General features: G+C 49.8%; 1 protein-coding gene across 1 annotated transcript; it reads left to right on the top strand.

The window, feature by feature from the left end:
* The first annotated feature begins 1500 nt into the window (after positions 1–1500).
* LOC132462901 (ABC transporter F family member 4-like) lies at positions 1501–11608 on the top strand. Its single transcript, XM_060058681.1, has 13 exons — positions 1501–1634; positions 2253–2308; positions 2996–3180; positions 3451–3695; positions 4968–5129; positions 5345–5390; positions 5529–5659; positions 5845–5905; positions 6926–7630; positions 8951–9107; positions 9404–9633; positions 9712–9773; positions 10068–11608. Exons 1-13 carry the CDS (start codon positions 1530–1532, stop codon positions 10101–10103), a joined length of 2181 nt encoding a protein of 726 aa, XP_059914664.1. The 5' UTR covers positions 1501–1529; the 3' UTR covers positions 10104–11608.
* The last annotated feature ends 362 nt before the right edge of the window (positions 11609–11970 follow it).

Raw genomic sequence — 11970 nt, 5'->3', positions numbered from 1 at the left:
CTCTCGCTCTTGTGTTTCTGTTTGTTCACACCAGCGCGTCACCGCCGCTCGTTACCGGAACAGATTCCGACGGGCGGTAGGAGACATTCCGGTAGGCGGTTATAAACATGTGGCGCCTCCTGTTACATTCCCCGTTATCAAAACCAGAACCGGGTACTGCCCGACCACGTCCAATGAACAAGCACCGATCACCCCACTTGGAGAAACTAAAGTACGTCCGACCCAAGTGCGTTCCTGGCAGACCCACGACCCGGTCCTGGTCCGGTACCGGGGGTCAGATGACGCTCTACCGACCGAAAGCATCCACAGTCATACTCCCTCGCGCGCACGCGCACGCAGAGATTGGCTGATGCCCGTGCCCGGGTATCCTGCCCGCGGACCCTTAGCGCCCTGCAGACCTGCGGTGGGTTCGAGCTCGACTCGTCGCTATCTTCTAGTAAAGAATAGATCACACACAAGCAGGCCAACAGGTGATACAGACGGCACAGGCCTATAGGTGATAAAAGCGGTGCAGGCCTAGAGGTGATAAAGGCGGTGTCTCTCGAGACGTCTCACCTCTTCTTTACTTCATGCTCCAGATCCGCGTCTCCTGCAAGACCCCGCACGTCCCGAACCCCAGCCGTACCCGCTCCCTATTCCCGGGACTCTTTAAACCTCGACCGTCTGCAAGCACATGCACGCGCACTCAGTCACACGCGTGGACGCGCACTCACGAGCACCATTTGTTGGCGACTATACGTTACTTTCATGCGTTCCTGTTTATGGCCGCCGCTGCGCTTCGTCCCAACGCGGCAGAAGCGGTCCGCTGTCTGAAGCCCTGCAGCTGGCGCGGCGCGCACGACGACGCGCACGGATCCGAAACTTTTGCGTGCCGCGCAGGCGCAGCTGGCAGCAGAGGAGCCCTGTCGAAGCCAATCGGAATGTCAGCGCCAGATAATGTCGAAACAGCAAAAAAAAAAAACTCCAACCGCAGGATGTCGAAACTTGTTTCTTCCCTTGGGATCTCGCGGGAGGGTGGCTGGGGGGGAGAGACAGTGTCTCTCCCCCTCCCAGCCAACCTCCCGCCGTCCGGGATACACGACACCAGAGGGCCGCCGGAGACCCGCCCCGTCGGCCGCCAGTGGCCCGCACTTCATGTTGAGTGCGGGACAGGTCATAGCATAGCTCATATGTATCAGCTCTGTAATTTGTTATAAAGCTCTTCCGGTCCCGGTGGACCTATGCACGACTGAGTTATTGAATCTGACCCGCCGTGATGATTGACAGGCCAACCAGCATGGGGGCGGGAGGACGAGTAAAGGCAATAAATCAAAGCCAATGGAGTCCTCGCAACACAAGATGCTTCTGTAGTCCGGTGAGACTCCACCTCCCAGGGTGCATCCGGGGGGGGCGTCGTCCCAGGCAGAGCATCCTATAAGCGCGTGTGTTGTCCCGCTGTGAATAGCGCTGATGAGGTGAGCCGTCAGTAAGAGGTTCATCATATCGCTCTGTTCTACCGGGTCCCAGCAGCTCGTCTCCATTCCGCCAGCATGGATTCGACCGAGGAGGACGCGCTCCTGTTCCTCATCTACCAGCACCTCAAGGTCCACGGCCATCAGAAGGCCGCCAACGCGCTGAAGAAGAGCGTCGCGCAGGTAGCACCGAGCCCGTTTAGTCCCGAGCGTTATACGGTGTTATTGTTGTTGTTGTGGTGGAGAAGGCGGAGAAGCCCGAGTCTCGTCTTCGTGGATCCGTCGGAATCCTGTTTTTTTGTTGTTGAGATGTGATCGTCTTTTCTGCGCGTCCTGTGTGTTATGTAAGGGGATGAACGGCGGATCAGCGCGCTGTGTGGTGGATGGTGCGGGGAGATCTGGGGGTGGAGGGTGGTGCAGGTCCCAGGTGGAGCAGGCCTGGTTGGTGGTGGAGCACATGGCAGCAGGGGAAGAGTCACCCGACCGAAAAGAACATCGTGTGACCGAGCTCCTGGTCGCGGGCTGACCAATCAACAACGCTAACTGCTAACTAACCCACCCTAACCAGAACAGTTCAGCTACACTAACTAACCCTGACCAGAACCACTGCTCAGCAGGGAGGGATTATTATAAATTGTTGTAAATCTTTTTTTTTCTTTTTTTATTACTTAATTTGTATTTGTTTTTGTCCATGTGTGCGTGCGTGTTTGTGTGTGCATGCATGTGTGTGCATGCGTCTGTGCATGTGTGCATGTGTGCGTGTGCGTGTGTGTGTGTGTGTGTGTGTGTGTGTGTGTGTAGGTTGAAGCACCAGAGGAATGCTCCAGTCTCCATGATATGTACACTGGCTGGACAAAGTGAGTACAAAGCTGCATCTCTCGTATTTAGGGTTTGTATTAATAAACTTTATTATTAGTTGTAGTTATAAGCCCCGCCTACAACACAGAAAAGGAACACCTTGTCCCCTTAGCATAGGCCCCGCCCATAGAATGCATTAATTAAACAAGCGAACCCCTGCCCTTAAATCCCAAGTCCCGCCCATAGAACACTGTGTCCAAAACAGCCCTAGCCCTGCCCCCAGGCCCCCGCCCCCAGGGCCCCAGGCCCCCGCCCCCAGGCCCCTGCCCATCATTCTGTATTCAGTAAATATTTCATCAGTCCCTTCTGCTGCCCAACACACACACACACACACACACACACACACACACACACACACACACACACACACACACACACACACACACACACACACACACACACACACACACACACACACACACACACACGCGGTACCATCACCCAACAAAAATCACACACAGGGGGGCTCTAGTGCCTGGCTCAAAGGACCATAGCCCCCTTTCCTTTCCCCATGGCCGGCTTTTTATGATTTCCTTTTTGTTAATAAATGCCTTGTGTGTGTGTGTGTGTGTGTGTGCGTTCATGCGTGTTTGTGTGTGTGTGCGTTCATGCGTGTGTGTATGTGCGGTCGTGCGTGTGTATTTCTGCGTGCGTTTGTGTATGTGTGTGCGGTCGTGCGTGTCTAGACTATGTTCCTTAGCCCAGGAGCCCAAACAGGAAATTGAGGTGGACTCCACCACGGTGAAGAAGAGATTCAAGATGGAGGCGGGCGCGGCCGCAGAAGGACTCTCCTGCAGACCAAAAGAGGAGGAGGAGGAGGAGACCAAGCCCCTCATCACCCCAGAGACCCCCGACACCAAACCCCCTGCTGGTACCTGTCCGACTGACTTACTGTCTGTCTGTATCTGTCTGCCAGTCTCTCTGTCTGTCTGTCTGTCCCTGCTGATCTGTCTCTCTGTCTTTGTGACTGAGTGTCTGTCTGCCTGTCTGTGTGTCTGCCTGTCTGTGTGTCTGCCTGTCTGCGTGTCCATCGTCTGGGTCATTGTTTGTGGTGAGCGGCCCTGAGCTCTCCTCAGAAGGCTGAATAGAGACTTCTCTGCAGCGCTTCTGTTCTGAAAAAATCCTGGTTCTCCTGACTTAGGAGCCCCAGAGCCCCAGGCTGAGGGCGAGCAAGACCCCAGTGAGGAGCCTCCCTGCCTGGGGAAGACCTCAGCCTCAGACCAGCCCGAGAACCAGGAGGAGGAAGAAGAACAAGAGGAGGAGAAGGAGGAGGAGAAGAAGGAGGAGGAGAAGGAGGAGAAGGAGGAGGAGAAGGAGGAGGAGGAAGAGGAGAAGGAGAAGGAGGAGGAGGAGGAGGAAGAGGAGGAGAGCAAACCACAGGAAGAGGTCAAAAGATTGACAGAATCTAGTGTGTGTGTGAAGCTAGTGTCGGACACTATAGATAGATAGTCACACACACGCACACGCACACGCACACGCACACACACAGCCTGCATTTCTGTGCTCCGGTCAATGTGATAATCCGTAGATCCAGTGTTGATAGACTCCTTCCGGAAAACACACACATCATGGGGTCTGTGTGTAATGTATGCATGTAGGATCTGAGTGTGTGTTTGTTCAACGTGTGGAGGTTAATGTGTGTTCGCTGTCTGTATGTGTGTAATGATTGGGGGTTAATGTGTGGGAGTTAATGTGCGTGGATGTGTTGGTTTAATGATTTGGGGTTACTGTGGGTGTGTTTTATGCGTGTGTCTTTGTCCCGGCCCACTGATGTGGAGCGCTGTGATATTTGGCTCCGGTTTTGTTTGGACAGAACCAGGACCTGAGCCCACAGAATGTTAATCTTTACCCAGACTGTGTGTGTGTGTGTGTGTGTGTGTGTGTGTGTGTGTGTGTGTGTGTGTGTGTGTGTGTGTGTGTGTGTGTGTGTGTGTGTGTGTGTGTGTGTGTGTGTGTGTGTGTGTGTGTGTGTGTGTGTGTGTGTGTGGGTGGGTGGGTGGGTGGGTGCACAAATGTGTGTGTATAGCTGTGTGTGTGTTTGTGTGTCGCAATCTGTCGGTAACCTTCATGTACATACTTTAGCACAATATAAATATATCTCTTTCCCGTCTCAACGCTCACTCCAGAACATTACTGTGTTGTTATGAACACTTTGTTCAACACGTTGTTCCTGGGCTCACGCAGGAAACACAAAACAACCACCAGCATCCTTCTGTGGTTGAACAACTTCCCAGCCTTCTTCCATTATTCCTCTCCCCAGCCTGTCCTCATTCATCCCTAAACCCAGCGTATCAAAGCACATGACGAGCGCGGGGCTCCCAGTGACCTCTGATGGTGAACACACGGATCCATCTAGAGTGGGGGGCAGGGACGGGGACAGGGGAGAGGAGTCTTCAACTAACAGTGGGGGGTCAGAGACAGGGGGGGTCAGAGACAGGGGGGGTTAGAGACGGGGGGGGGGTCAGAGACGGGGGGGGGTCAGAGACGGGGGGGGGTCAGAGACGGGGGTCTGGCAGGGAGGGGGACAACAGCATGAGGCGAAACCATATCTAACTGTCTATCAGTTAGTACAGGCCTCAGCAGTTTCCTGTACAACCTTTGTTATACATCAAATATATTAGTTTGTGACTGAGTTTAAAATGTGTTTCTGCTCATTAGTCGGCTGCTGCTCACCCCGACACTGAAGCCCAAGACCAATCTGGAGAGGCCGTCCCGGTCCTCGACGCGCCCAGCCAGGAGCTCACTGAGCAGGCAGAGGCTGAACTCCAGCCCCCTGCTGCAGCCGAGGCCTCAGAGCCCAGTGAGGAGGAACCGGAGAAGGTGAAGTTTAATAAAGATGTTCAGAGAGACAAAAAGTATGTTCCCCCCCCCCCCAATCCTTTACCCGCTCTCTCCCTCTTTCTTTCTCCCTTTCTCTCTCCCTTTCTCTCTCTCTCTCTCTCTCTCCCTGTATTCCTCTCCCTGGCTCATTGGCTAAGTAAGACATGCAGCCTCATGTTAATGATGATTTTCTGGCACTCTCTCACTCATCTCAGGAGACCAATGAGGAGACGGCAGAGAGTGAAGACCCGCCTCCCCTAGGTAACAAGCAGTCAACAGCGTTCATTTAGAGTTCCTCATGCTCCTATGGTATATTGGCATGTTCTGCGGCATACATGTGAATTATTGACAGAGCACTGCAACATAAATGTGTTAACTGGTCTACTTTCATCTGCCCAGCTCCTGAGGAGGCTGCTTCCCCTGTGTCTGAGGAACTGGAGAAGGAGCAGGAAGAGGAGGAGGAGGAAGCGGAGGACAAGGACGAGGAGAAGGAGGAGGAGGTAGTCGTTCATGCAGAGAAAGAGTCTGAGGTAGGGACCATCATTTCACACAATAAACACTGAATAAAAGGTATACAAACACTTAATGAATGTGATTGGTTAACCTGATTTATTCGCTGGCTAGATCTGTAAAAAATGAACCCTGATTCGAACAGTCAAGTAAAGTTAGTTAACCCACCTCCTCCTCCTCCTCCTCCTCCTCATGTCTCCTTCAGCCAGCAGGGGGCGCTCGCCTGGAGGATGAGGCCGTCACCTCCACCACCGGCACTGACACAGGTAGAGGACACCTCACAGCGTCAGGGGTCAGAGGTCAAACGCAGGAGGACACCTCACAGGATTAGGGTTCAGGGGTCAAACACAGGAGGACACCTCACAGGGTTAGGGGCAGTGATGCCACAGTTACCTTGAAAAAGTAATCTGATTACTAGTTACTCCTTAAAATAGTAAATTAGTTACTTTACTCATTACTTGATTTAAAAAGTAACTAAGTAAGATTACAAGTGACTTTATTAGTTACATTTAGCTGCGACAACATCCCCTGCCAATACTACCCCCCCCCCCCCCCCCATGTCAACGATTGTTCTTCCACCCCCCCCCCCCCTAACAATTCTGCGCAGGGGGCTGGTAGGAGGAATTTGGGGGGGGCCCATCAGTACCTCTTGTATACAGGGCCCATCATTTGGTGCTACGGCCCTGGGTGCACACACTGACACACGGCTTTAAACCACTTCCGCGAAAACGTAGAGGCTCCCACACGCTCTCTCCGCTGCCGTCGCTCCAGCGCAACACACACACACACACAGCACCGCGCGACTAATTCCGCCGCTAATAACAACTGGTTGCGCGGACTCTGGAGAGTCAAGGTAGACACTCGCCTCTGATAGATTGAAGTCTTTGGAGACTTACGCTTCACACGCACACACCACACAAACAGGCAGACAGACAGATAGACACACACACACACCACTCCATCGCTCTCAACGGCAATCGGTGATCCGGTAAAAAATATAGTAACGCACAGTGACTTTGATGAGTAACTTTAATCTGATTACTGTCCTCGCCCATGACTCAGCAGGAGAAACGGAGTGTTAAACTAAGGAATACTACTGACTTACTACTTGTAACTTAATACTTTGTTTTAGTCGGTTTAGACCGGTTTATCGGTCAGTTAAGACCGGTTTATTAGCCGGTTCAGACCGGTTTATTAGTCGGTTAGGACCAGTTGATTTGTTGGTTTAGACCGGTTTGTAGCTCAACAGACGTGATTGGTTGATAATAACTTGTCGTGACCCCTAGCGGTGACCCCTCCAGAGGTCGACGGAGAGGAGGAGGAGGAGCCAGAGGAGCCAGAGGAGGCGCCCAAGAAGAAGAAGAAGAAGAAGACCAAGAAGGTAGTGGAAGACACACCCGCTGTGGAAGACACGCCCGCTGTGGAAGACATGCCCCTGGAAGAGGACACGCCTCTTGAAGAAGACACGCCCCTTGAAGAAGACAAGCCCCCCATCAAGAAAGGAAAGAAGCCGAAAAAGAGAAAGACAGAAGAACAGGAGCCGGTGGAGGAGGAGGAGAAAGTAGTGGAGGAGGAGGAGAAGGAGGAGGAGAAGGAGACTTCTGCACCTCCTGCGGAGAAGAGAACCAAGAAGAAGAAAAAGGGGAGCGAGAAGGTGGTGGAGGAGGTGGAGGAGGTGGCAGTGGAGGAAGAGGAGGTGGTCGCCACACCACCGAAGAAGAGGAAACGCAAGAAGGTGGCTAAAGCATCCGAGGAGGAGGTGCAGGAGGAGCAGGCGCCGGACAAGGAGGTGCCAGAGGAGGAGGAGGAGGAGGAGGAGGAGGAGGCTGTGACTCCTGAAGCCCCTCCCAGCTCAGAGAAGAAGAAGAGGAGGAAGAGGAAGAGGGGAAAGAAAGCAGCAGGAGCAAAAGAGGAGGAGCAGGAGGAGGAGGAGGTGGAGCAGAAGGAGGCGGAGGAAGAGGAGGAGGAGGAAGAGACACCGAAAGGTTCAGGTAGGAATCAGGAACACAATGTCTGCTACCCCCCAGTCTCCTGCACGCTACACAATAACAACACACTATCATGAGTATAGTGTATGTGTGTGTATATATATATATATATATATATATATATATATATACACACAAATAAAACAGTTCATGTTCAAAAGGGATAGGATGGTCTGGGCCTCTTATCTTTTTATAATTATTCACAGAAAATAAATATTCAGTTTGAATCAATCAGTGTCTTTGATGGTCAGCTCGTAGGTTAAAACAAAGCAAAGCTTTTTGACAAAACAATAACAAAATATTGGAACAGATTAACCAAAACTATCAAACAAGAAATAGCAAAACAGAAATTCACTGCTCCAGTATATAACAATTCAATATTTTGTTTCGGAAGAGTTTTTTTAGTTTTAATATAGTGGTAAATTTTTTCAGATCATCATCGCAGTTATTCCACAGACTAATTACGTTAACAAGAGAGAAGCTAAAAATAGTTCCAGTGATTAGGTTATCTTTTATTTTTACAGATGTGCGTGAAAGACGTACAGTAGCCATGGGATTGGCTGGCTGTCTGGGCAGTAATTAAATATGGCGAAGCGCAAATATGACCCCTAGTATGTCAAATATGGATTTACGTACATCGAAGATAAAAAGGGGCCAAAACCCCAGTGTGTGGTATGGAGTGTAGTGCTCGCAGAAGAGAGCATGAAACCATCAAAATTAAAACGTCATTTAGAAACGAAACATCCCATGTGCAAAGACAACCCGGTCGAGTACTTTTGAGGACAACTCCCTGAGCGGGGCATCACAGAAGTGCCTGACGTCATCATGTTCCAAACAAGAACAGGCACTCGGTGCATCCCACCACGCAGCTCACCGTACTGCAAAGGCCAAGAAACACCACACTATAGCGGAGGAGCTTCTCTTACCTGCAGCAATGAACCTGGTTGGACAGGTTATAGATCAATTGGAGGCAGATTTACTGAAGACCATACCACTGTCGAATAGGCAGGCGCATTGAAGAAATGTTTGGTGACATAAATTTGCTTGGTTTGAATAAAAATGGGTCGCGACATAATGACCATGCAAAGTGTGGGTCCCAAGGCCAGACGAGTTGAGAACCACTACTGTACACAGTACTGACCCTGGTCTACTGCACACTTCACAATAACTACACATTATCATTAGTAAAGTATATACTACTGTACACACTTCTGACCCCGGTCTAGTGCACGCTACACAATAACTACACATGGCACACTGTTAGAATGATAGCTATAATTAAAACTATGAAACACACTGTCCTCTCTGTCTGTCTGTCTCCAGGTGTCTCTCGCCCTCGCCACGCCCTGATCTCCACGTCGCTGAGGAAGCGCTTCGGGAGGCGGAGCCGGCGTCTCAAGGCGGGGAAAGCCAATCAGAGCGCGGCTGAGCCGGCCGACTCGCCGGAGCAGGACGACACGAACGTCAGGAAGAGCAAACGGTTAGCAGTTAGCAGTTAGCGGTTAGCAGTTAGCGGTTAGCGGCCCGAAACCACGATAACCTACGCTCATGTAGCATAGCCTGCTAAAACCACTGGTTCTACATAGCCAATGCTACGCTGTTGAACCTTTGCTGGCTGATGACCTCTTGTCTATGGATAGCCTCATGATGTACGTTAGCGTAGCATTCTGACTGCTGAAAGCAGTCGTTTTAGCAGGCTACTGCGCAGCGTCCTGCTAGCCTCTTGTCCACCGGACAAAGCAATCCTGACTCCTCGCTCTCACCGGTCTGAACCAGAATCAAGCAGAGCCAGCCGGACGAGGAGAGCACGCCGACGAAGAAGAGGAGGAAGAAGGCCGGAGCGAAGGAGGAGTCCGTCGCCGAGGAGGTGGAGCAGGAGGAGGCCACGCCCCCCAGCCTAGAGAAGAAGAAGAAGAAGAAAAAGAAGACCGCCATTGGAGGAGAGGAGGCAGGGGGCGGAGCCGACCAGGAGGAGGTCACTCCCGAGCCTCCGGCCAAGAAGAAGAGTACGTAGTTTAATCATTGATCATTGGACGGTCTGTTGGTGTCACCCAGTGTCTGATGGTTCTGATTGGCTGTTCCAGAGAGGACCAGACCGGCAGAAAAGGTGGAGGAGGAACCGGAAGCAGAACCTGAACCTGTCAGGGTGAGAACTATGAGAGCTCAGTACCCAGTTCATACTGAGCTTCTCTCTCACACATACTCACTCTCTATCTCTCTATCATACTCTCTCTCTCACTATCAAACTATCATCCGTATGTATGTATGATGGCATAATCGTGATACGAAATTGTCTTAGCGTTTCATCTCTAGTGTGTGTGTGGGTGTGATCCTACTTGTTTCATTCATCTCATATTTATTTACATATATATATTTTTGCCATAACCCTTTTCTTTGCTTAATATAACAAATATTTGCAATTATTCTTTTTTTTTTCCAGAAAAAGAAGTCGATCAAAAAGAAGGTTCTGCAATGATCTGGATCATTCTATATCAGTCCGGTGCATCTGGGTCTACCTTCTGAGAGACCCAGATCAGGCAACGGTACCTTCTACTTCCTGTGACCTCACTTCCTGTACATCTGAAGTCGTTGCTATGCAAACATGGAGGAGGCTTCATTTAGTGCACAACAGACTGTGATGTGTTTTTAAACTGATCCCGTGGTTACGGACAATCAATTAATGTGTGTATGAAATAATGGCGGGTTTTCATGTGTGAGTGAATATAATGGTGAGTTAGGTATGGATGTAAGGAGGACCGGGTAAGAGGTCAAAGGTCAGGGTCCTGAGGCTGTCTTGTTAGTCTTATTGCTGCTTGTTGTGCCAAAACAGCAGAGCATCTCTCTAGTGTCAGGGAAGTTGAACCTTGGTCAACCTGTTCTGTCACGTGTTCCCATGATGCATTAGAAAAGGATCGGAGAGAGATGGTTAATCTGAGGAAAAGCAATGCATCGTGGGAAATACCAGCAGAACGGTTTTGTCTGATCGCACCTCTTGTCTGACCGCACTGCTTCAAATCTCTTCTCAGAACAGTTGATCCCAGTCGATGTGAAACGGTGACAAAACATGGGATTCTTTAAAAGGGGCTGAGGATTCAGATAGGCTAGTGAACCGTAACGTAGCTGGCGGTCTGAGAGCATAGGCGCAGGCTTAAAGTTTTTACAAAAAATGTAGTTTTGTTTGAGTTTTAGATGAACTCATGATGCATGTGATGAGGGTAATTTTTGTATGTTTTTTCATTGTTTTACTTGGTGAATAGTTGTAGCGTTTACTTATTTTATGGATTCTTTACGTTCACATTAACTAAAATGTTCTTTTAATGTTCGGAGGAGAATTTGAACTATGCACCCTAACCGCGCTGACCCCCACGACCTCGGAGGAGGTTGTGCCTGAGGCCAGCGTGCGTTTCTCCCTTCCACGGCGACGGCAACACATAGTGTACTCCGTGTTCGTACGTCGTGTCGTATTTCAGGGCATCCTGCACACCTTTAAAGGACCTAAGGGGAATCTGACTGCTGATCACCTGCGTGTTACTCTGAGCCGTGTGTGTGTGTGATAGGTTCACCAATGATTCCCTTTGACTTTTAGTTTAGTGAGACGTCACTGACTGTAGTCTGATTTCATCGTTTATAGTGTTTGTGTTCTATTTACACGAACACAAAGGAAGTCATTAACCAAGGTTGTTAAAGCCCATATTGATGCGCTCCCCCTCGATGCCTTAGTCACCCTTAGAGCCAAAGACAGGTCCTGACACGCCCTCATGTTTACTGTCAGACCTTGACTTCAGTGTTAGCTTCCTGTAGCAGCGTGGAGCAAAAAACACTCCTACTGAATGCTAGAAAATATGTATCTCATCAAGTCACCCAGTTTACAAGTGAACCCTTCCCGTATTAACGTTGGTTTTATAGAAGATGGTTCTGTATTTCTGCTTTCCTCATGGTAAATCTTCATGTTTGTTCTGTCCTACATAAAAACATTAAACAGCCCGTTTCGTCCTTTGAGAGGGAGTCTATGATGACGTTTCATTGATCACATATTTAATTCACTGTTTAACCAGAGACAATGATTGTTTTGTTAACCATTTTGCCTTATATTGATCTGTAATCTATCCTGCATTCACAACGATTAGAAATCCCTGAACCCAAACCATAAAACCTAATTCAAATAGGAGACCTGGAATGAAACCCTTAAACCTAACACCTAATATCAAGCCCTAGAACCAAAACACCCCACAACCAAATCAAAATCCTTAGAACCAAAACACCCTACAACCAAATCAAAATCCTTAGAACCAAAACACCCTACAACCAAATCAAAATCCTTAGAACCAAAATACCCTACAACC

The sequence above is a fragment of the Gadus macrocephalus genome, chromosome 8, assembly GCF_031168955.1.
Source record: "Gadus macrocephalus chromosome 8, ASM3116895v1".
Taxonomy (NCBI): domain Eukaryota; kingdom Metazoa; phylum Chordata; class Actinopteri; order Gadiformes; family Gadidae; genus Gadus; species Gadus macrocephalus.
Note: the sequence above shows the minus strand (reverse complement) of the source record. Positions and strands in the feature narration are given on the sequence as shown.

Coding starts and splice junctions, on each gene's coding strand:
- LOC132462901 (XM_060058681.1), top strand. CDS start 1,530: ATGGATTCGACCGAGGAGGACGCGCTCCTGTTCCTCATCTACCAGCAC. Junction 3,696..4,967: donor AGAGCAAACCACAGGAAGAG/GTCAAAAGATTG, acceptor TCTGCTCATTAG/TCGGCTGCTGCTCACCCCGA. Junction 5,391..5,528: donor TGAAGACCCGCCTCCCCTAG/GTAACAAGCAGT, acceptor TCATCTGCCCAG/CTCCTGAGGAGGCTGCTTCC.